The sequence below is a fragment of the Rhinopithecus bieti genome, unplaced genomic scaffold (genome assembly GCF_001698545.2).
Source record: "Rhinopithecus bieti isolate Rb0 unplaced genomic scaffold, ASM169854v2 scaffold_55189, whole genome shotgun sequence".
NCBI lineage: Eukaryota > Metazoa > Chordata > Mammalia > Primates > Cercopithecidae > Rhinopithecus > Rhinopithecus bieti.
The window spans coordinates 200245-226657 of NW_016821812.1; the positions used below are offsets into that span (position 1 = coordinate 200245).

Sequence of the window (26413 nt, forward strand, 5' to 3'; positions counted from 1 at the left end):
GGACGGGCGCGGGGCCCAGAGCCGGAGAAGCCCCGTGCGGCCCCGCGCTCGTCTCGCCTCCAAGCCCGGGCCCCGAGGCTGGCGCTTCTCCGTTACTTCCTCCCCCTTGCCGCTCCGGGGCGGCTGTGACCAGAGGAGGGAGTCCCGAGCGGAGTGGCGGTGCCCTCTGAGGAAACAGGGCGAGGGAGCTGAGCGAGAGTAGGTCTTGGGGAGATGAGAAAGGCGTGCGCTTCCTGCCTCGAACGATTTGGGACGTGTTTGGGTGAAGGGGAAGCGAAGAACCTGTCTTCTGCCCCCACTCGTCACGGACATCTGGAAGCGTGTCACGATTCAGAGCTGTGTTGATTCCCGAGGAGGAGGCTGTCGTAGGTAGTCTAATCCCCTCAGCGAGAGACGTTTCTCCCCAGGACCTGGAAAGGGGAAAGACTTCCAGCTCCTGGTCTAGCTTCGGAAACGATACGTACTGTCGTTTCCTTCCTACCTCGTCCTCACCCCACCCCGAGTGAAACTTTTCGAATGTGAACCTTACTTTTTTCCCGTTCTCCTCAAGGCAGTTTGAGCGAGACAGGTTTGGAAGGAACAGTTAACTCTCCAGTATTACTGGAACATCTGGACACCAACAACAAAAAATCTTAGAAAAGGGTGATTTGAGGCCTATAAGAAGTGCCACCTTTCCCAGAATTAATTCAAAGAGAAAAATCTTTTCTGCCTCGTGGCAGCTACAGCGCAGAAAGTACAGCACTAAGGCAGCTGTGACAATTAGGACAGAAATTGCCCCTGGCTGAGAAGCCTAACCTTATCTGTGTGATGAGGCCGGTTACTATTTAATTTCTAAATCGCATTAACTTAATGCTTCTACAAGTTAGTGTTTTCATTTGCTAATTCTAAAGGCAATGGTACAATTTAGTGAAACAAACTATTTTTGTGGGACGAAAGCATTGATACCTCTTTTTCCCTTCTGCTCTAGAAAAGCATTTTAACGTTAAGACCAATAAGTGTGGGGTTTCAGAGCCAGCCTTCTGTTACTTCGTTTTGCAGTGGGCATCATTCTCAAAAAAAAAAAGATTTATAAATAAGAACTGCCTACCACTCACTCCTACAAATGTTGGCTCTCTATTTTTAGCATTGTAAATTCAGATATCCCAGATATATGCTTTATTAGGAAACCAAGCTAATGATGTCATTATAATACCATCTTGTTATAATACTTTGGATTTGTTGCCGTAAACGGTAGCACAGTAATTTTACTCAGGAAGTTAATTATTGCAGGTTTGATCTTATGCTTTTGATTTGCCAAAGCTTCGTGTATAGAGGGCTGATTTACCTGCTGGTGTTTTTGTGTGGTAGGAAGATCATTTTAAAGTGGTTCTCTTAAGTTTTTTAAAAATATATTGAGACATCCTTTCGCACTGTTAGATATTTTTTAGCCAGAACAAAATCCTGGTTGTATAACCACGCTCGTCTTCAAGATAGAAAAGCTGATAATGTTTTTTAAAATGGCTTCAAATGAACACAGCTAAAAGGAAGGGCCGGAAGTTGTGTGTGGTTATTTTACAAGGCAGCCGTCTTCCAGGGATGGTTAACGAGTTGAACAAGTTGCTGTGCATAAAAAATGCTATCTCTGACATTTAGTTGCTCACCTCACTGGCTTTAAGTTATCAGATCCTCTACATATGTAATCATACCTGGGCCAGCGTAGGACTTTGTGTTTCTGGTTAAGTTTGTATGGTCACGTAAAGTAAACATCAAGGACACTTGATACAGAGTAAGGAAAGTATATTTTACTATCCCAGTCATAAACAGCTATTCTAGTTATTGCACCAGGAATTATTCAACCCAGCTGAAAGCTCGTTTAGATTATACTTCCATTGGCTTAATGGATTGAATCACCATGACTTTCAGCAATGGGTTTATTTTAAAATTCAGATAAATAGGACAAATTTGGGAAAATTGACAAGCAAATCCTAAGGACAGGTTGGAGTTATAAGCATATTTAATTCATTATATGAATCTCGATTTTCAACTAATGTTGTCTCAAAAAAAGTTGTCCTTTTATTACAGAAACAACACCTGTGCTCTAGTAATTTCTTTTTAATTAAAAAAAAGTGTGACTCCTTATGATGACAAAGTATTTTCACTACTTGAGAAGATGGAAAAAACCAGAGGGTTGACAGAAGCTTGATCTTTTCTATTGGGAAAGTAGACTGAAAATGAAAAGATTGGAATATGCTTTTCTTTTTTGTTTTTGTTTTTTGGCACACAATGTTAAAGTTATTTTACACTAAGAAAATTCTCTTATGGTGTCTTTGTGGTACAGTTAGTATTATTCAAAGTGCACTCATTTTCAATAGCATATTTGATGTGTTAACTCATTAGAGATGACAATACCTTGATTGTAATTATGGAAATGCCATTAGCTACTCACTGTATTCTAATATTTTGACCTGTACGGTAGCCATTAGCCACAAGTGGCCATTAAAATTAAAATTTGAACCACATGTGACTATTAAAATTAAAATTAGAATTCATATGTCTATTGGCTGCCATTGGCTACCATATTGGACCATTAATATTTTCATTATCACAGAAAATTGTAGTGGACAGCACCAATTTAGGCTTTTAAATGAAAGTCTGTGTCAGTACACATTTGAATGTAATAAAGCACTTGCTGTGTGCTGGTATTAAAATATGCTGAATACTGGGGGTACAAATGTTGGTCAGGGTCACACTTACTCTACATCAGTAGACGTTGGGTACATGTTGCTGAACAAATAATAGATGAGGAAAGAAAGAGTGAATCTGTAGTGTTGTTTCTGTGTTTGGAGACAAAAGTGACAAAATTTAAGATTGACTAGCCCAGAAAAAAGTTAGAAAATAAGTAATTACACAAAAACAATATTACTAGGATAACTGTTTCTTAAATTGTTCCATAAATGTAAACCCTTTAGATTGTATTGGTGATGGTGGTAGGAGGCTGCTAAAATTGTCTTCTGATTAACTGAGAAAAATGAGGAGGTCTTAATCTGAACTCACTCAACACTGTTCTTTCTCACACTCACCAAACTTGCTTATATTGGTACTTAATTCTTCCCTTCTTTCCCACAATCACAAGGAAGATGCAACTCTCTTTTCCAAGATAACAATTCCACTTAAGCTCTTGATCCTTTACTTTCATACTGCTGTCCGTACTCCATCAGTTATCGTTAGTATGTTTCTTTTCTTTCTCTTTCTCTTTTCTCTTGTGAACATGTTCAAGCCTCTCTCTGCTTTTTCCTGTACCTGTAACTGCCAAATTATTTTTAATTTTCTGAAAAACAGATCTATTCTATAAAACTATGCTGGCTGATATATTTGAAATGTGGCTGGTTTGAGTAGAGTTATTCTTACATATAAAATACACATTGGATTTCAAAAACAGTATTAAAAAATGTGAAACCTGGCTGGGCATGGTGGGTCATGCCTGTAATCTCAGCACTTTGGGAGGCCGAGACAGGCGGATCACCTGAAGTCAGGAGTTCAAGACCAGCCCGGCCAACATGATGAAACCCTGTCTCTACTAAAAATCCAAAAATTTGCCTGGCATGGTGGTGGGCACCTGTAATCGCAGGTACTCAGGAGGCTGAAGCAGGAGAATCGCTTGAACCTGGGAGGCAAAGGTTGCAGTAAGCCAAGATCATTCCACTAGACTCCAGCCTGGGTGACAGAGAGTGACTCTGTCTCAAAAAAAAAAAGAACTCTCATTTTTTTATTAGTCACATGTTGAAATATTATAATTCTTTGGATATATGGGTAAAGTAAAATAAATTTTAGAATTTTATGTGTTTCTTTTTACTTTTTTTTAAGTGGTTAGAAATTTTAAAGTTACCTACGTGACTTGCATCTGTGACTCATGTTCTGTTTCTATTAGTGCTGCTATATAACATTAAAAGTGAATTTCTGTATCCTGGTAAGCATAGTGAGATCCCATCTCTAGGAAAGAAAAAAAAATTAGCTGGACATTGTGGTACTGACCTGTAGTCTCAGCTGCTTGGAAGGTTAAGGTGGGAAGATACTTGAGCCAAGGAGTTTGAGGCTGCAGTGAGCCATGATCGTGCCACTGCACTCTAGCCTGGGTGACAGAGTGAAACCCTGTCTGAAAAGAATAGTGAGCTCCTGTTTTTACAGAACGCATTATGGAAGTCTAGATATCTCACTTACTAGACTAGACTAGGATAAGAACCATATCTTACTTGTGTTTATATTCCTTACACTCAAGACAGCAATTGGCCCATTGTAGGTAAACGTTGGTTGAATAAATGAATGAGTGAGTATCAAATCTAATTCAGCATCAATTTGAAAATACCTGCTTTCTTTGCCTCTTTTCCAAGGAATGAATGAAGGAATTGAAAAAGGAAGCACTGGCCTATGGTGGTATTTTTTTTGTGGTTAAGTCTTAACCTGAATAATTAATGTTTAAGAACCTAGATCTGTGAATATGTGCTGCTTTATCTCAATTTTCAGACATATATTCTTAGATACCCACTTTTGCATTTGGTTAGGAAGAGGATAGAGCTTTAGAGGAATCTCAGGTATTCCCAGCAACACTGAAGTAGGGACCTTGCTCCAGATCCTCTAAAGAGCCTTATGATTACCATTATTGTCATTAAATGTTTTCTAGACCCGTGCTATTCAACGTGGTATCCACATATGGCTGTCAAAATGTAGGCACTTGAAATGTGTCTACTCTGAATTGAGATGTGTGTGAATGAAATACACAATGGATCTTGAAGACTTAGTTTGGAAAAAGGATGTAAAATATCTCATTCATTTTCTAATTGATTACATGTTGGAATTATATTGGGTTATATAAATACACATATATTGGGTTAAATATTAAATGTTACTTGTTTATTTTTACCTTTTTTTAAATGTGGAAACTAAGAAAATTAACATATGTGGCTTAGGTCATATTTCTGTTTGACAGCATTGTTTTAGATTATGGTAACAATATATAATGCCTGGCATAGGCAGATTCAAGAAAGTTTTTGATTCTAAGGACTTTCTGATTTTACCCAGGCGTTTTTTCTGTGAGTTTTCTGTTAACTGCTGTAGGGTTCTAGATTTAGCCATGCTGTTTATTCTTCATTTTGTTCCTGCAGTTATCTGAGTGCTGATCATTCTAAGCAAGAGAATATTCATGATTAGCTTAGTTTTTGCTAGAAATGGGCATTTTTTTATTGTTTAATTTTAATTTTTTTATTCTCAAAAGGAAGTGAACATGTATTTTTTTAAAATATCAAAATGAAACTCAAGATTTGAGTTTATAAACATAGTTGAAAGATTTCATTCTCAGGTAGTCTTCATTTTGCTTTTCTTCCTGGAGTTTCTCTGTTATAAAATTTAGTATAAGAAAAACATTCTAGGCCAGGTGTGGTGGCTCAAACCTGTAACTTCAACACTTTGGGAGACACACCCGGAGGATTGTTTTGGGCCAGGAGTTTAAGGCCAGACTGGGCAACATAGTGAGACCCTGTGTCTACAAAAATTAAAAATTAGCTGGGCATGGTGGTGCCTGCCTTTAGTCCCAGCTACTTGGGAGACTGAGGCAGGAGTATCACTTGAACACAGGAGTTCAAGGGGGCACTGAGCTATTATTGTGCCAGTGCATTCCAGCCTGGATGACAGAGTGAGACTGTGTCTCTAAAAAATAAAAAAAGAAAGAAACAAAAACATTCTTAATTGGATATTTATATGGGAAATACTAGGAGACTTATTTTTAACAAGTTAGAAAATATATATGTAATTTTTTTTTGAAATAAGGCCTCACTTTGTCTCCCAGGCTGGAGTGCAGTGGCGTGATCACAGCTCACTGCAACCCCAAACTCCTGGGCTCAAGTGATCCTCCTCAGCCTCCTGAGTAGCCAGGACTTCAGGCATTTGCCGCCACACCCAGCTAATTAAAAAAAAAAAAAGAATTTGTAGAGATGGGGTCTCACTATGTTGCCCAAGCTGGTCTCAAACTCCTGGCCTCAAGCAGTCCTCCTGTCTCAGCCTCCCAAAGTGCTGAGGTTACAGGTGTGAGCCACTGTGCCCAGACAATGTTTGTATTTAATTCTTTTGCATATGTAGTTATAATGCATTTAGTAAACATTCACCTGTATTGGGAATGACATGCATTGAATTTCTGTTACTTCTCAGCACTTGGGAATGGCTCTGAGGGAACTGTTTGACTCTTGGGTGTGCTTAGGAGAAAACTAGAACACTAAAATTTTTTTGCTGACTGGCTCACTTAAAATTGTACAGTTTTTTATTTTCTTATTTTCTTATCCTATACATGGTATTGGCAAATTCTTTTGAATTTTTTTTTTTTTTTTTTTTTTTTTTTTGAGACAGTCTCGCTTTGCTGCCCAGGCTGGAGTGCAGTGTGCAATCTTGGCTCACTGCAACCTCCGCCCCCCGAGATTCAGGCGATTCTCCTGCCTCAGCCTCCTGAGTAGCTGGGATTATAGGCACGTCCCACCACATCCAACTGATGTTTTGTATTTTTAGTAGAGATAGGGTTTTGCCACATTGGCCAGGCCAGTCTCGAACCCCGGACCTCAGGTGATCCACCCACTTTGGCCTCCCAGAGTGCTGGGATTACAGGTGTGAGCCATCCCACCAGGCCTTCCTTTGGAATTTTTAGGATGTAGTCTGTCCTCCTTAACGTTAAGTTATAGCTTATGCAGATAATCATACTTGTTTCTCTTTAAAACTATTAGATTATCCAAAATTTAGATGAAATATCAAATTAAGGATATTAATTAGTTAAGCTGTGTCTGTCTCCACATTTTAATTGGAAGTGGAGTGCCCCTCAGGAAAGGAGGATGAATAGGATGATATGCATAGTTATCAACCATTCATTCATTCCCCTACATTTTGGAAAAGTTAGAAACAGAAACAGAGGTTGTGTATATGTAGCTTATTCTTACTGTGTGAAGCCGGTAGAGCTGGTGCAGGTTATTTTTAATTCTTTCTTTAAGCATTACATTACAGAAAATTTCAATCACATACAAAAGTAGAGAAAATGGTATAATGAGCCCCTTTATGTTATAAAGTTGGGCAAATGGTATAATTTATCCTTTACCCAACTTTTATAATTATCGGCACATGACCAACCTTGTCTTATCTATTCCCCCCACCCACTATCCTCACTCCCTTTAGTTATTTTGAAGCAAATCCTAGACATTATATAATTTTACCCATAAATATTTTTGTATTTATCTCCAAAATTGCTTCTTCCTTTCCTTCCGTTCTCAAATTCTTATTTTTACAAGTGTAGAAATTTTATGTCAGTTACATCGGTGATTATTAATATAAGTTCATGTAAAACTCTCTCCTTAACTTGATTTAATTCAGTTATATTAATAACAAAAGGTATATGCATAATATATATTGCTAATAAATTTGTCAAGACTCTGTCAAATTCTAAGCAGAAGATGTAGTTCTTCAAAAGTCGGCTGCTCTTTTTCTGTGGATACATCTGTGGGGAGAAGAAATCAAAGAAATACATGAATCCAAAAATGCTTTGCTTTAAAACATAATGTTGTGCACCATAAATATACAAAATTTTGTCCATTTTTTTAAAATGCATTTTAAAAGTGTTTTACTTATAACATGAATGCATTTAAGTGTTTGGGGAGCAAATCATATCTCCCTTTTCGTTGTTGCTAAAAATGATATATCCAGAACCGTTTCTCTCTTTTCTCTGCCACCACCCTCGACTAGCTTTCTCTTACCTAAATCATTGCAAAAGCTTGCTAGTTCATCTCATTGTTTCTCCCTTTCTGTCTTTGCAGTCTGTTTTCAATATACCTACCAGAGTGATCTTATTGAACAGGTTAGATCATATGATTCCTCTGCCTAAGATTTTCCAGTTGCTTCCTCTTTTGTTCAGAGTAAAAGCCAAAGTCTCTGCTTGGTTCAGAGTAAAAGCCAAAGTCTCTGCTTGATCTGTATCCCAACCCCTACACTTCTTCCAATTCATTTCTCATCCTCCTTCACTCTTCTCTCACTCTTTGTTCACACTAGCCTTATTGCATCAGAAGTCCCAGGCATACTTCAGTTTTAGAATGTTTGTCCTGACTGTTACTACCTCTACCTGGAATGTTCTTCCTACAGACATCTGCTGGCTCCTTTGCTCCTTTCAAGTCTTTATTCAAATATTGCCTTATTCACGAGTGAACCTTTTTCCAGCCATTCAGTATAATGTTCTGACCCTCCCCAGTACTTCCCCGTTGCCTTTCCTTGCTTGATTTCTCAGAAGTTAACACTGTTTAACCTACTCCAAAACTTACTTGTCTCGTTTATCTCAGGAAAGAAGGGATTTTGTCTGCTTTTGGTTTTGTTCTCCATTTAACAAAAGCTCTTTCTCAACTCTGCATCCTCTTTTAGGTGACACCATTTCTTTCTCATGCCATGAATTCACTCATTTTCTGTAAGTGAATTAATTTTCTGTGATAGCATGTTTGTTGCTAAGTTTTGGAACTACCAAAATGAAGTAATCCCTGCCCCAGCCAATCTTCTGGGGGGGGTTCTTCTTTTCTAATGTGTATTGAGATTGTTGCCAATTTTTTCCTGTTACAAAAAGTGTTACAATGACTATTATTGTTTGTTTATTAATTTATTTATTTTGAAGTGAAATACTAGAAGTGGAATTGCTGGGTCATGGGTTATGTACATTATGACTGTTACTAAATATTGCCAAAGTATTTTCTAAAACAGAGTTCTCCTTTCCCTACATCTTGCTCAACACTTTGTTCTGTCAGACTTGAAAAAATGTACCAGTCTGATGGGTGTGAAACAGTGTCTCATTTTGTTCTAATTTGCATTTTCTTGATTGCTAGTGAGATGCAGGTATCCTCAGTTTCATTTGTATGAATAGATTGCCAATTTTCCATTGGGTAGTTTGGCCTTTCCTTGTTCTTGTTATAGCCTGGATGCTAATTTTTTGTTATATATGTTGTAAATATCTTCTAGTCTGTCCCTTGTATTTAATTTTGTTTATGGTATCTTTTTTATACAGAAATTTTAAATTTATTTGTAGGTAAATTTATTAGGCATATGATTTCTGCTTTTTATGACATATTTGACAATTCCTTTCTTATACTAGGATCATAAAGCTGTTTCTCTAGCATTATCTTCAAATTGTTTTAAAATTTAGTTTTTCAACATTTAGATCTTTAAAGATACCTGGAATCAATTTTTGTGTAGGGAATTTGTTTTCTCCCATATAGAAAGTTGTGTCAATGCTGTTTATTGAATGAGGCATCCTTCCTCCACAAGTCTGTGTTGTTTGCCTTCTCTGTCATAAATGACACATTTACGACACATACCAGCATTCTCTTTCACATACTCTGTTATATACCAGCATTCTCTTTCATATACCTTGGTCTCATTCTAGATTCTCTATTCCGTTTCATTCATTTGTTGGTACACAAATAATGCTCTGTCTTAATTATAGTATTTTAATGATAAGTCTTGGTATTTGGCAGGCAGACCCCCCCATCTTCTTTTTTTTTTTTTTTTCTTCTTAGAATTATATTGACTTTTATTCTTCCATATGCCACTTACAGTGTTTGTCTAACTCCATGGAAAATCATTCTAGATTTTGATTAGCTTTGCATTGAAGTTAAGTTTCTTCATATTTTTCCCTTTGATGATTATAAGCTGTGGATTGTATTTTCATTTTTATTTATTTTTCTAGTTATGCCTATAGTCATTGAGCATCTCTATACATCTACAAATAACATAAGAATTTAGATTTTTTAACTCCAGTGTTCTTTCTCATCTTCCGCATTACAATTGCATAGTAGTTTAGTTCTATTTTTTTCTCTTTTACCAGCTTTATTGAGCTACAACTCACATACCATACAGTTTACCCATTTAAAGTATATGATTCAATTTTTTTCTAGTGTATTCATAGGTTAGTGTAACCATCACCACACTCTAATTTTAGAACATTTTTTCCTCCCAAAAAAAACTCCATACTCATTAACTCTCATTCCCCATGTTCCCAAACTCCAAGCCCCCAGCCTAAATCAACCACTTTCTGTTTCTAGATTTGCCTACTCTAAACATTTTATATAAATATCATCATAACAATATGTGGTATTTTGTAACAGTGTTCTTTCACCTAGCATAATGTTTTCAAGATTCTTCTATGTTGTAGCATGTATCACTACTTCATTTCTTTTTATTGCCAAATAATACTCAATTTTATGGATATACTGCATTTTTTTATTCATCCATCAATTCATGGATGTTTGGGTTGTTTCTGCCTTTTGGGTATTATCACCATTCATCTGTAAGTTGTTATGTAGATGTGTATTTTCATCTGGACTTATACCTAAAGAGTAGACTTTTATTGGGTCGTATAGTAACTCTGTTTTTAACTTTGTGAGGAATTGCCAAAGTGCTTTTCAAACTATCTGGACCATTTTACATTCCCACTAGCAATGTATGAGGGTTCCAATGTCTTCATATCCTTGCCAACACTTACTTTTGTCTGTCTTTTTGATTATAGTCATCCTAGTGGTTATGAATAGTATCTTACTGTGATTTTGGTTTGTGCTTCCCTAATGACTAATGCTGTCCAGTTTTTTTTATATATACCTGTTGGCCATTTGTGTAGTATTTTTGGAGAAATGCCTATTCAGATATTTTGCTTTTTTTTTCTCTTTTTTTCTTTTGAGACGGAGTTTCACTCTTGTTGCCCAGGCTGGAATGCAATGGTGCGATCTCGGCTCATGGCAACCTCCGCCTCCCAGATTCAAGTGATTCTCCTGCCTCAGCCTCCCGAGTAGCTGGGATTACAGGTGCGTGCCACCAGCCCAGCCAATTTTTTTTTTTGTTTGTTTGTATTTTTAGTAGGGATGGGGTTTCTCCATGTTGGTCACACTGGCCTTGAACTCCTAACCTCAGGTGATACGCCTGCCTCGGCCTCCTAAAGTGATGGGATTATAGGTGTGAGCCACTGCGCCTGGCCGCTTATTTTTAATTGGGTTATTTCTTGTGTTTTTTTAAAAATTCTTGAGTTGTAAGACTTCTTTATCTATTCCAGATATAAGACCTTTATGAGATATGTGATTTGCAAATATTTTCTCCCATAATGTGGGTTGTAGTCCTTCTTTTTAAACTCAACGTTTTTTAACATTAATTTTTAATTAATATGGTAATTTTGATTTAGCACAAGGATTTAGTGATATCTTTTACTCATTATTGTTTCTGGCATACCACCTCTTTCTTCTGGATTTAATTTTATTCTTGCTGAAATAACTTCTTCAGTTGTTTTTAAGCAAGGGTTCATGAGTGGTAGTGTTTTTATTTCATAGTCACTATGGAATGCGAATTTAGCTAGATACAGAATTCTAGATTAATAGTTACTTTAGCTCTATATATTGGAGATACTGCTTACTTTCTGACATTTATAATTGCTGGTATGAAATATGCTTTTAATCTAATTGTCATTGCTTTGTTGGTAATATCTTTCACATTATTTTTAAGATTATCTCTTTGTCCTTGATATTTTGTAATTTTACTATGATATATCCATCATGTTTTTTCATATTATTTTTCCTGCTCTGCATTTGTGTGTGCTTTCAATCTGAAGACTATACAGTTCAGAAAAATTTTTAGCCATTTTTTCTTTAAAATATTATTTCTCAGCCTTTAGTTTTCTCATTCTGGAACTCTTGCTTGACATATGTTGAAGCCTCTTAATTTGTCCTCTATGGCTCTTTTCTTATTCTCGTCTCATTTTCTATCTGCTGTTTTCAGCGGAAATTTTGTATTTCTAGCTTCAAGTCCACCAGTTCTCTTGTTTTTACTGAAGAGTTTATCCTCTCTTCTGAATTTTTACTTAAATGACAATTTCTCATTTTCAGCATCTATTATTGGACCTTGTTCATTTCTGTCTGCTTTTTCTGCATATGTGCCTGACTTGTTTCATAATTTTCATTAAAATATTCCATTATTCCTTTGGAGATCTTAAACATACTTATTTTAAAGGTACCCAGCTTTTTCCAGCCTTCTTTCAAAGGTGGAAGCAAGCCTGGACCCAAGCACAATACTGTTAATTGAACCTGACTCTAGAACCCTGGTGCAAAGGGGGATACTGCTGATTCTTACCCGGCTATTCTTATCCTATAGGAGTTGAACTTCAGACTGCTTATTTCCACACTGAGAGTCCCAGAGGCTCAACCCCTGATGACAGAAATGATTATCTTATGTTAAGCTTGGCTAAGTATTAATTAAAAGAAAATAAAAGACTATCTGTCTTTGCTTTTGTGAAGTAAAGGGAGCAGTTCAAAATGTAGACCTTCCCAAAGCCAATAGCCAATTAATGTCACAGCCAGGACTCGAACCTGGAGAGTTTTTCCAGGGAGTTTAGTAGTTTGGAATAGAATTAGCTGTAGTGGGAATAATGAAATAGCAGTAGCTTCCACCATTACCTCTTAAATCTGCCTGAAAGTGAGATAAGACTACAGAATGCATTAGGGGAAGGAATATCTAGCAGTGGTATTCTGGAGATGGTGGTGACAAGTTTGTAGAGGAAAAAGAAAAAGAGTAATCAAGAGTTTCTGTAGTCCAGACATGGCCATTCTCAATGTGAAATATATTTTAGTAGTTAGGCCTGGCTTATATCTTAATGTATGTCTCCTCTTACAAATGTTGTATAGTGTAAGTGGCAATGTGTACATTGATTTTAAACAGCGTGGCAAATTATTTTTTAGAGTTTTGAAAGTTTTAATTCCTTGGGAGCTCAAAATTATTTTGATGTTTGAGAAATTTGTGACCTTGAAATAGAAATTAGAAATGCAGCAAAAGATAAGGTGGTTGCCCATTTTAATAATAGCTTTTATCATATCCATAAGGAAATTATGCCATACTTTTAAATCTATTAAGATTATATTTTATAATATTCTGTAGGAAAATAAGTGAGTCATGTATAATTTAATACTATCTTAGTCAAAATTGTACTCATTCTACATGGTATTTTACTTTTGTGCTTATTAAAAGGGCTTTTAAAAAAATCAATTCTATTCAGGGGAGGGGCGTGGTTTTCTCATTTTGGTATTTCCATAGTTCCAAGCGTATTACCTTGCTCATGGTATTTATAAATTGAATTATAAGATGAAATACTAAGTGGCGTGATACTTCAGAATGATCAAACATTTTAACTTAAATTTGGTACAGAGCCTAGCAGAGTAGCAAACACATTTTTCTTTTTAAGTGTTACACATTGGTATTGTAAGATTTTGCTTGGAAGAGTCTTCTGAAATGAGTGTAATTGGCAGGTAAAGCTTGAGCACAATATAGTAAGTTCAAGTCTTAATCATGTTACTTCGAAAATGGTTTCTTCACTTTTTCACCTCCTGAACTATAAGAGGAATGTAGATATTCTTGCTTATCCTAGCTCTACACTATGCTCTTCAATGTACAATAAGTTCAGAAACAGTGAGAATGAGCCTGATTGTTTACTGTGGAGAGACTGTAAAGTAGTTCTCTACTCTTGTGTTTTCCTGTTCAACTTCCAAAGTGTTGTAAAGGAATTGGTTTCTAACTTGGATATGTAGGAGACCCTCATACTTTGTGGATCCAAATCTTTATGCGAAGTTAAAAGGAATTGATGCAGTGCTAACCTGCCAATGTTGATCAACTTTTTTTTTCCAGCATATATTTGTAGTATTTTTTTTAAAAGAGGGAAAAGCTGAAGTATCTTAGGAATTTAATATGAGAAAGGGAAAGTCAAAATTTCTAAAGAATGCTTTTAACAGTTTTTTTTAGTTGTTAGTCTCCCGGGCCATGGGTTCCGTAATGATGATGTTTCATGTAGATTGAGATAAAGCTCTCAGTGGTCTATGGCAAAAGAGAAAATGAGGTCAGTGTAATCTGTGTGTTTGCATAAATTTATAGATGTGCTTGTTTTTGAGTAATTTTTTAACATTTTAAATATAAACTTTATTTTAAAATGGTTTTTGGTTAACAAAAAAGTTGCAAATATAGTAGAGAGGATTCCTGTGCCCTCTTCTCCCACCAGTTTCTCTTATTGTTAACATCTTATATTACTATGCTGTGTTTGTTACACCAGTATTGATGTGTTATTATTTTACGCCATACTTTATTGGAATTTTATTAGTTTTTTCCTAATTTCCCTTTTCTGGTTTAGTTTCTCAGACTTTTTAAAGTCTTAGATTGTTTCCTTTGCTTTCTTTTTTCTTAATATTCTTGGTTGGAAAATAAAAGTTGGGACCCCATGCCAGTTTCCTAATTTAAAAGTTTTACCAATCTGTAAAATCCAGAACTGTTCCCTCCTATAGGAGATTAAAAAAATAGAAATCCAAAACTCTGAGAACCAATGACTTTGGTTGTTAGAAGTCAGTGTGATAACCATTAACAATTAAAGACTCTAAGTTTCCTAATTACTTTTTATTTATATTCTATTTTATCTATTTTAATTATTTTATTTTATTTTATTTTATTGAGATGGAGTTTTGCTCTGTCGCCCAGGCGGGAGTGCAATGGTGCCATCTCTGCTTACTGCAACCTCTGCCTCCTGGGTTCAAGCGATTCTCCTGCCTCAGCCTCCCAAGTAACTGGGACTACAGGCACGCCACCACGCCTGGCTAATTTTTGTATTTTTAGTAGAGACAGGGTTATGCCATGTTGGCCAGGCCGTTCTTGAACTCCTGGCCTCAAGTGATCTGCCTGCCTTGGCTTCCCAAAGTGCTGGAATTATAGGCATGAGCCACCACGCCCTGCCCGCTCTGTACACTAACAGGCAATTCTGTACACATCCTTTACTTGAACTGTCACCATTTTGCTTGCTGGGTTCCAATATCAAGTCCAGCCCTCTTTTCTAAGCTCTAAACAAGTATATCCAGTTGCTTGCCAGATTGTTAGATATCCATGCTAGTTGTCTCACATTTGAAACAGAAAACAATTCTGATTTGATCTTAAGTATTTGAGATGAAATAGCTTAAGGCATAAATCACTAAGATTTCATTGATTCCATATGGGGAGGGACTAAGTCATGTGTTTCTTTCATCATCGTTAGTCCTTAGCACGCTACAAAGCACATAGTAAGTATTCAGTAAATATTCTTTGATTGGTTTCTAAAGTACATTTTTAAAAAATTGAATACAGGAAGATATTAGAAGGCAAGAATTGCAGATCAGTGGTAGAATTTTCATAGTTATTATACAGGGTAAATGAGCTGCTTTTGGAAATAACTGAAAATAAGCTAAAATTCTTTTGTTTTCCAAAAATACATTTTCAGCGGGTCACGGTGGCTCATGCACTTTGGGAAGCCGAGGCAGGTGGATCACTTGAGATCAGGAGTTCAAGACCAGCCTGGCCAACGTGGTGAAACCCCGTCTCTATTAAAAATACAGGAGATAGCTGGGCATCGTGGTGGGTGCCTGTAATCCCAGCTACTCAGGAGGCTGAGACAGGAGAATTGCTTGAACCCAGGAGACGGAGGTTGCAGTGAGCCAAGATGGCGCCACTACACTCTAGCCTGAGCGATGGAACAAGACTCCACCTCAAAATAAATAAATAAATAAATACATTTTTCAGAATTATGTTAGTGTGATCCAGTGATGCTAAATAATCATTTCTCTACTTAAAGTTTAATTTTCATAGCATTAGTTTAGGATTTACTGAGTCTTTTTTTACTTTTTTCCCTGTGTAGGTATGCTTTACTTTCTTTTGAAGCATGTTTCCCAGGTTCTTGATAACACATTTCTGACGTATAAAATTAGACAATTGTGTATCTTCCTCCCACCCTACTTTTTTCTACCTTTGTTTCTATTCTTATCTAAATAAATAGGATTCACGTAGCATCTTTATTCTTTGACCTCAGTATGTTTTTTGTGCTGTTACTGTTGAGAATATTTTTACCTATATTTTTAAATCTGCAGTTGGAAATATTTGTTGTACAGTAGTTTCCTGGTGTGAATACTGTCTGTACTGCTCATGTGAGATAAGCAGCACCTTCTAACTTAAGAGATAGTGAATACTTGTGGTATAACTTACATTTTAGCATCCAAGTACATAGTTGATTCTCAACACTGTCAGACATATTTCCCTTGTTCCTATCAAATATTTTATAAATATTTCTTCCTTTTTTAATCCTGAAATAAAATTTAAATAACTTGCTTATACAAGTAATTTTTTTTTAAATCCACATCACCACCCTAATTGTCATATGGAAAAATAAATGAATACATTTATATTAAATAAAATCTATTTCAGTATGTAAACAATCGTGACTACACTAGACATAATGAATAATCAGATGCTGAAGTCATTGTGAATGCTGTGGCTCTAAAATATACTGCTAAAAATATATTGTTATGGTGACTCATAACATTTTCGCTGGTGATGTGATTTTCTGAAACAGTAAACACCACTTCATAAAAGTTCTGACAAAAAGTATAATCTTTCTTCAATTTACCTGGTAATTGCATTCCTGGGAAATTCATAAATCCATATAAAATTATTTTGTTTATGTTTAAATAGAAGGTTTGGATTGTTTCAAAGGGATTTTTGCAAACATGGCATCTGGAAATTGTGATGCTCATAGGACAGTTCTTCATTGGCAAGACTGTGCAATCTACTGCAGAATGTCTAATACTTTTGCCTCATCCACCCAGTAACTAAATGCCACTAGCACCCCCCAATCATTGTGAAAATCAATACCAACTTTATTTCTGAAAAGTTCCCTAGAAGTCTACCTTCCTTCCTTTGGCTCATCCCCCAAAAAGGAGTTTTGACTTTGAGGCATACACCTTTTAACTATAATAGAACTAGTACATACAGTTTGCTATATGAGAATAGGGAAACATACTTAAGCAACCAATCAGAAAATGATAGGTGGATCGACTGTAGAACACTAAGTGTATATGATTATTTGGGAACATTACTTCAGTGATATTATTATTTTGGTTTGTCCAATTTAAATTCTTTATATTAATTGTAAGTATCTGATAACAGGAACAGCATATACTTTCATTATATGTAAGAGCATTATGTATTTTGAGAAACATTAAAAATGTTTATAATTATGAGAAGATGAAAAGTAGGACAACTAGATTGTAGTGAGACTGGTACGAGGTAGTTGGTTTTTGTTGTTGCTGCTGCTGTTATTTATTTAGTAATGGTTTCTTGGTCTAGGCATTACTGAAAACAGGTTTCCAGCATGTAAAATTAATAGCAAAATGGCATATCTTCCATCCACCTTTTTTCTACTTTTTTAAACTTTTTTTTGTGTTAATTTTTGTCTAAATAACCAAATAGGATTCACTCAGGACATCTTTTTTTTTACTTCAGTGTATTTTTTAATGTTGTTTAGAATTTTGTGTACGTTTGTGACTGGTATGTTTTTTAAATAGTAAACTTTGAAGATATTGTGAAAAAGATACGTTTATTCATTGACTGCGTCTCCAGCCTCTTTGCAGAGTTGTAGCCAGCTATTGCTGATATACAAAGGAGGATTTAGAAAGCATTTTCATGGCCATTTTGTTTGTGATTGTTGGGGGAGAAGGAGGAAGCTCAGAAGTGTTTTAGATATGAGTGAAAATGTATTTTTACCCATTTATCTCCAATCTGGGTACTGCAGCTATAAAATTTACTAGTTTCACTCCTTATCCAGACAATGGTTACCTGGATAGGCAAATTAAATAACTCAAATTTAGTGTTCTTGGTTATAGAAACCTTAGATTCTCCCTTACTGAAACCTGTGATCTTTACATTTGATCTAAACTAAAACAACCTTATACATTTATTTTTATCATAAATAACCCCCTGTGTTTCCATGCATGGAAACTACCAGTCCAGCATATAAGGGATATTTACTATCATGGTTGAATTATGGCCAAATAGGACTTGCCTGATGCAGAAAATCCATAGTGAAGTCCCAGATGGATGAAGTTGATTTTTAAAAATTATGTGAAATATACGTAATATAAAATTTACCATTTTAACCATTTTTAAGTGTACAGTTCTGTGGCATTCAGTGTATTCACATTGTTGTATAATCATTACCACCATCCATCTCTTGAACTTTTTTATCTTCCCAACCTGAAACTCTGTACTCATAAACTTGCTATTCTCTTCCTTACTCAACCCATGACAACCACTTTCTGCTTCTGTCTTATGAATTTAACTACTCTTATTCCTTATATAAGAGGAATCATACAATATTTGTCATTTTGTGACTGGCTTATTTCACTTAGCATAATGTCCTTAAGGTTGATCCATATTGCAGCATGTGCCAACATTTTCTTCCTTTTGAATGCCGTATCATATTTCATTGCCTGTATAATACCGCATTTTGTTTATTCGTTCATCAGTAGATGAACGCTTGGGTTGCTTCCACCTTTTGACTTTTGTGAATAATGCTGCTATGGACACGGGTGTAGAAATATTCTTCAAGCTCCTTCTTTCACTTCTCTGAAGTATATACCCAGAAGTAGAATTGCTGGATCTTATGTAAATTCTGTTTTTAATTTTTTGAAAAATTGCCATACCATTTTCCACGGTAGCTTCACCATTTTACATTCCCCCCAGCAATGCACAGGGGTCCCAGTTTCTCCATATTTTTGCCAATAGTTTTTTTCTGTTTTGTGGGGTTTTTTGATTTTTTTGTTTTGATTTGTCTTTGTAATAACTATCTTAATGGATGTGAAGTGTTATATCCTTGTGGTTTTGATTTGTATTCCCCTAATGGAAGTTGATTTCTTTGACATTCAGGAATGGATCCCCACCAACTGTAAAACTGTAATAAATAGCTTTGAGAAGAATAAGACATTTCTAGGAACACCAGAATAAGAAGTTTCCTGCTAGCCCTTCTTATACTAGTAATGGTATATTTCACTCTACAGTATCACTTTTACGTTTTTTCCATTTCCAAATTAAATAACATAAAAGTTAAATTCAGTTTGGTAGACATTTGTTTATTATTTTTATTTTTTATTTTTTGAAGCAGGGTCTTACTCTGCTGCCCAGGCTGGAGTGCAGTGGCATGATTATGGCTCATTGCAACCTTGACCTCCTGGGCCCAAGTGACCCTCCTGCCTCAGTCTCTTGAGTAGCTGGGACAATAGACACATGCTACCACGCCCGGCTAATTTTTCTATTTATTTGTAAAGACAGAGTATTCCCATGTTGCCCAGGCTGTTCTTGAACTCCTGGCTTAAGTGATCCGCCTGCCTTGGCCTCCCAAATTGTGGGATTACATGTGTGAGCCACCATGCCTGGCTGACATTTTAGTGATATTTTATATTTATGTATTTATTCATTTATTTATTTTGAGATGAATTTTGTTCTTGTCACCCAGGCTGGAGTGCAGTGGTGCAATCTTGGCTCACTTGCTGCCTCCGCCTCCCAGGTTTAAGCGATTCTCCTGCCTCAGCCTTGCAAGTAGCTGGGATTACAGGCATGCACCACCACACCTGGCTAATTTTTTGTGTTTTTAGTAAAGATGGGGTTTTACCATGTTGGACAGGCTGGTCTCGAACTCCTGACCTCAGGTGATTTTTCCACCTCAGCCTCCCAAAGTGCTGAGATTACAGGCGTGAGCCACCGTGCCCGGCCTTTAGTGATATTTTAAAGCCAAACTTAGAATGTGAAAACTAGAGAATTTAATCCATTGAGTAAATATTCTTTAAAGAATTAATTTGTGTCAGACATCTGACACAATCTGAGCACAGTGGCTCACACCCGTAATCCCAGCACTTTGGGAGGTTGAGGAAGGAGGATTGCTTGATCCCAGGAGGTTGGGACCAGTCGGGGCAACACAGTGAGACCCATATTTACAAAAAATTTAAAAAGTTAGCTGGGCATGGTGATGTGTATCTGTAGTCCCAGCTACTCGGAAAGCTGAAATGAGAGGATCGCTTGAGCCTGGGAAGTCGAGGCTGCAGTGAGCCGTGAATACACCACTGGCACTCCAGCCTGGGTGACAGAGCAAGGCTTGATCTCAAAAGAATCTTACCATCTGGAGGGGGAGATAGTTAGAGAGATAAGTAATTACAATTGAGTGTAATGAAATCTATACTGGGACTGTATAAAAGATTTGGTGAGAGTGGTACATAACACATGCCTTCTTTTGTCTCTGGGGAGTGAGGGACATCAGCCAGAGCTCCATTGAGAAGGAAACTCTTAAGCTGAAAAATGAAGGATGAGTAGGCTTTTGCTGGAGCCAACATTGGAATAGGAAATCAAGTTTGGGAAGTAATGTTATAACAAAGAGATGAGCAACCTTTAGTAAAACTTTGGCAAATGATTTGAGAGTTTTTGAGTTATCTTTCGTTAAGATTACACTAGATTTTATATCCTATAACTTGAAAAATCCAGTCCCAACTCACCCCTGCACTAAGCTGGAGCTCTTGAAAGACCAGACTGGTCTGATAGATGGCAAACTAACTTAAATCCTGAAGTGAAAGTTATGTAATACAAAGCAAAAAGCTAAGATAAATTACAACTGTTTACATTGTGGGTGTTTTAAGCTTTTCTCTGTCATCTTACTCTGGTCTGTTAACTGTGTCACATTATCTTGCCCTAATGGTACCTTTATATAGGTATATGTTACTGAATAGGTATGTTTTATTGAAAGTTTATGTCTAGGAAACAGTAATTCACAATTAACTTTGTAGGTTTCAGTAAAAGACGTTAAATAATTCCTCCCCAGAAGCATTGGCATTTTTTTTTCCCTAGGCATTTTCGTGTGCCTGTATACTTTGAAACATATAGCCAACAAAAATCACTTTCTGTCATACATGTGATCTAAATAAAATTCTGTTCGTTTGTTTTAATAACCTAACGGTATTACAGTTTTGACGCTGAAGCTGCTTTTTGTTCTTGTTGTTTTGAGGTCTTTTGTTTGTTTTGATGCTTTTTCTTTCTGTCATAGAGCAAATAGATCATATGTAGGAATGCTAGAAAGCGCTGTGAACTCTAAGGATAATGTTTTCTTAGTTATGTTAAAGAAGTATGACTAACTAAATTATTCATAACTGTAGTTTTAGTCTCTTCTTAGCTCTTTTATTTGTAATGCTTACAAAATCTTTGGGATTTTAAGATAATGAAGAGGCTAATATACTTGGCCTACAATTGAAAATGTTGAGATTCATTCCTAAGTATTGTTTTATGCCAGAGACCTCCTCCTAAAATTGATATAGCTGTTTGCTGGTTTGATTTCTCCAGGTCTCATTCAGTTTGGTTACAAGAGGAGTCTCGTTCAAATCAATCCTGTCTTGTGTATTAACAGTTCTTCCCCATCCGCCATCATGAGACTTTTCCCCTTTTAAATATTCCCCCACAATGTTTTTTTTTTTTTTTTTTTTGAGTACCTATGGCTTTAACCTATGCTCATAAATCCAGTAAGAAAAAAAAAGGATTTTGAATTTCATAATTTTTGAGACTGTAATAGCTTTCAAATAGTTTAAATTTGTGTGCCTACAATACCTAAACTCTACTTTTTAGTAGACATTAACATTAAACCAGGGTAGTTGGAATAACATTAATCTATCTCAGTTCCTTTGCCCGGGACAAGATAAAATCAGAGAAGAAAGGAGCAGGCAAGCATCAAGGGGTTGAGGGTGTGAATGAGTAACCTGGGATAACAAGAGAAAATGTATTATGTGCCAAAGGTTTCTGAACCTTGGCATGTAGCCTTGACCTAGTGATTAGGGAGTTCAAATTATATTTCCTCTCCAGTGTCATAGAATTGCTGATAATGCTTGCTAGAAATAGTTTGAAAATATGCTTGAACTTCATACTAAACATGTAGTTACACAAATAATTTTGTTAATAGCTTGTTTTGATTCCTGTTAAAGAAGAGAAAGGTATCACTGAAACATAAAGATTCTCTTGAGGTAGTTTTAAATGTAGAATTTCAAGCTAGAGAACTAATTACAAAGCGCGATTTTAAGTACTTTTAAGCTTCTTTTCATCATGTACAGCTCATGAAACCTATGTACACGCTTGTCAGAAAAATGCACATATATGCAAATTTACACACAATTTCAGGGATTCAGAGACCTGAAGCCCATTTATCGATCCTGCTCTAAATCACTTTCTTCATTTTTGGATAGTTTTGTTCTTTTATTTTTATTTAGGTTGTGGCTAGTTTAATTTGTTGCAGCAAAGTTGATATTAAATATTAATAAACTGAAGTTATAGGTTTAATTTCCGTAAGGGACATTTGACCATATTTATACAATAGACGCATATATTAAGTTTAACTGTTTTGCATATGAAAGAAAATAACACATGTACATCCCCACAAATGCATGCCATTGGCTATAATATGATTGGATGAGATTATGTGAATTAATGAAAAACCTCCGAATGCATAAGTAGATATTATATCATCATTGGAAATATGGAAAAGTTTGTTATTCTCCTTTTAGATTTGTCATCTTATTTTTAATTGGAATATAGAAATGCTCTATAGGATTTTAAAATTCGGTTTAATGTATAATATATATATATATATATATATTTTGAGACGGAGTCTTGCTCTGTTGCCAGGCTGGAGCGCCGTGGCACAATAGCAGCTCACTGCAACCTCCACCTCCTGGGTTCAAGCGATTCACCTGCCTCAGCCTCCCAAATAGCTGGGACTACAGGCGCCCACCACCACACCCAGCTAATTTTTAAATTTTTAGTAGAGATGGGGTTTCACCATGTTGGCCAGGAAGGTCTCACTCTCCTGATCTCGTGATCTGCCCGTCTTGGCGCCCCAAAGTGCTGGGATTACAGGCGTGAGCCACCGTGCCCAGCCAGGGGGAACATTTTAATATATCCCTTTGAAATAATTATAGAACCCTCAGGAGTTCCAAAATTTTAGTATGTGGTCATTGGTTCTTATCCGTCCAGTAGAGATAAATGGGAAATGATGAGCATTTGCTTCATGTAAATTATGTGCATTTATATGTTAATAGAAATTCTAGTCATAACTGAGGTATTGCTGTAGTTATCTTGCTGTTACCTTGGGTCCTTTGTTTTTTGTTTCTTAACTTTAGATGTACATAAATTCCAGTCTTGGTGAGAATTTAGCAAAAAATTAAAATTTTCTTTAAGTGATTCTCAGTCTCAGTTTTCTTGACATCTTAAAGATTTATGTATTGTTTGAGGCCCTGAAATTTACTTTCTTTTTTTAAAAAAATCCCAGAAGCTATAAATCAGTGTTTAAATTAGGGTTAAAGAGAAGTAATAACATGTTAGTAACATTTTATCTGTTTTAATAGGCTCTTAAACAGGTGTCCATCTGAATCTGTTGAGTTGAGCTGAAAGCAGAGTGATGCTGGAGAGAAAGATGGCAGAAAGCATATGAAGAGGCAGGAGCTAGTGTTTGGGGGGAGATGTTAACATGTTTACGAAGCAGATGCTGAATAAATATGCCTCCTGCAGTCTAATGCTCCAGATACCTGTTTATAGGTAAACCTCCTGTGAACCTCTTTTGAGAAATACAGTCCTAGACTAAAGGAGTAGCCTTCAAACTATTTGTTCATTCATTTGTTCACTTATTCATTTGTTTGCCAAATTGTGAAAAATTTTAAAGACACCTTATGAGGAAAATAAATATTTATGCCACCATTATTTTTTCCTTGAAGAGACCGATTTTGAAATCAGACACATAATGCCATTTTCACATCTACAAAGTGTGTTCATCACTATTGCAAAGTGTTGCAAAAGCAGGGTAGAAAAATCTTAGGACTTTAAATAGTCTGAACAAATAAACATGTTTGTTATGATGCATACAAATGCATTTGTACAGTCCTGTACTAGCTGTTTCTGAGATCACAGAATAAAAGTTTAAAACCAAGAATAATAACAATTGAATACTGTACATAGCACTTAATATTCCAATGAACTAAGCAAAATATCCCTCTAGGTTACATGGGATCTCCCACTGTCTGTGTATGTCTGTGCTTAATGGAAATGTTACAGGGATGGTAAGCATTGAATGGCAGCCAGAGTACTTTCTTAGTAGGTTACTAAATTAGAGCCTTTACTAATATCTAAAAATGGATTATCGTAGCTTATGAATACCAAGTTTTATAGCCCATGACCACTATTTAAAAAAAAAAAAAGAAAGAAACCTAAGGAATTTTGAATCATTTGCCTGTTAGAACCAAAGAAAGAAAGGCTTTCATTTGTATATTGCTTTCAGCCTATCAGTGGGTTCCCAGGATCTGCCAAAAGAGTCTGGTTTTTTGTTTGTTTGTTTGTTTCTCTAATTTTTCAAACCCCTAGACAGTATGTCGAGTGTTAAAGTTGTCTTGAAGATCCACTTGCAACTGTGGAAGATAGTACAGTCCTCTGAGGATAAAGTTTCAGTATTCTTGTCACCCGTGGAATCTTTTCTACTGGAGATGATTACTAATATGCCTTGACAGATTGTCTTCTAAATTTGAGGTCAGGATATGAGTTCCTGAAGGCCAGGAATTACAGCGTATTCATATCTATATTTCAGTAAGTCAGTTGATACTATAATGGCACCAATAAGTAATTGTGTGGAATGAGTCTGGGCAAGATCCTACCTAATGTACTATAAGTCATCTGGGAACAAAGCTCTTTGCAACCAAGTCAGTCTGGTGATGGGAAAAGTGAAATAAATATAAACCTTTGCCATCAGATGTGGTAGGTGTTTACTGGGCTGTAGCTACACAGGACTTCCACATCACTGAGTAGAAATCCATCCACAGAAATGAAAGGGAAGGAATGCAGTAGTGATAGAAAATTTGTCCTCAAATACTTCTATGGGTGTCCCATAAGATTTTTTTTTTTTCAATATAGGAGTATTTCTGACAGAGAATGAACTGTTTTTCATTACTAACGGCATTACCTAGTTAAGTTTCTATCTGGAGATAATGTACCTGTTTACCTGTGAAAGAAAAGAAATAGGTGGCGTAGCTCTTCTAGTTAAACAGATTGAGTCTATATGCATTTTAAGGGCAATAGTAATGTATGTAATCTGGCCAGTTAAATAAAGCTAACAGTAAAGTATCATAACTAACCTGGTTGACTAGTATTTCTTTTTCTCTTGCTTGGCTATTCTTAGGGTTTTGACCCACCACATCAGAGTGACACAAGAACCATCTACGTAGCCAACAGGTTTCCTCAGAATGGCCTTTACACACCTCAGAAATTTATAGATAACCGAATCATTTCATCTAAGGTAAGAATTAAGTTTTTATTATTAGGCCATGTGCAGTGACTCATGCCCATAATCCCAGCACTTTGGGAGGCCACGGTGAGAGGATCGCTTATGCCCAGGAGTTTGAGACCAGTCTGGGCAGCATAATGAGATCTCGTCTCTACAAAAAATTAGCCAGGTGTGGTGGCACACCTGTACTGCTAGCTGCTCTGGAGGCTGGCTTCAGCCTGGGAGGTCGAGGCTGCAGTGAGCCGTGATCCCACCACTGCACTCCAACCTGGGCAACAGAGTGAGACCATGTCTCAAAAAAAAATTATTGAAACTGTGGATATAGATCATTTTATTTTTAAAAGGGATTATATATGTGTATATATATTTATTTATATCCTTACAAATTCAAGAAAATGGTGGTCGATTTATCTTAACCAAAATGGTTAACTGTAGAATAAAAGGAGTTGCTAATTGCTTATACCAGTAGCCCACATGCCAAAAAATTATCTTTAGTTGCTAGTAAACTGAGGAACTAATATTTATGCTGTGTACCAGAAACTATATTAAGTACTTCTCATATCATTTAATCCTTACAACATAATATGTTGTAGCTTTTATGAAATAAAAAGCTTGAGATATGAGATAGCTTTTATGAAATCTATTTTACAAAGCAGTGTTATACTTGTTTTAAATCAGTTTCCTTAGTTGAAGTGCCAGGAAATTCAATAATTTTCCCAAGGTTGCTTACTAGTAAATGGCTAGATTGGGTATTTTTTGTTTTGTTTTTTGTTTTATTATTATACTTTAAGTTCTAGGGTACATGTGCACAACGTGCAGGTTTGTTAAATATGTATACATGTGCCATGTTGGTGTGCTACACCCATTAGCTTGTCATTTACATTAGGTATATCTCCTAATGCTATTTCTCACCACTACCCCCTCCCCACAATAGGACCCGGTGTGTGATGTTCCCCTTCCTGTGTCCAAGTGATCTCATTGTTCAGTTCCCACCTGTGAGTGAGAACATGCGGTATTTGGTTTTCTGTTCTTGTGATAGTTTGCTGAGAATGATGGTTTCCAGCTGCATCCATGTCCCTACAAAGGACACGAACTCATCCTTTTTTTATGGCTGCATAGTATTCCATGGTGTATATGTGCCACATTTTCTTAATCCAGTCTGTCACTGATGGACATTTGGGTTGATTCCAAGTCTTTGCTATTGTGAATAGTGCC

The 26413-nt window shown here is 36.2% G+C and overlaps 1 protein-coding gene across 1 annotated transcript in view; it reads left to right on the plus strand.

The window, feature by feature from the left end:
- Positions 1–26413, plus strand: part of ATP11B (ATPase phospholipid transporting 11B (putative)) — a 130099-nt gene that overhangs the window by 956 nt on the left and 102730 nt on the right. Inside the window, 2 exon segments of the mRNA XM_017860609.1 lie at positions 269–365; positions 25094–25210. Coding sequence (XP_017716098.1) covers positions 269–365; positions 25094–25210 — 214 coding nt within the window.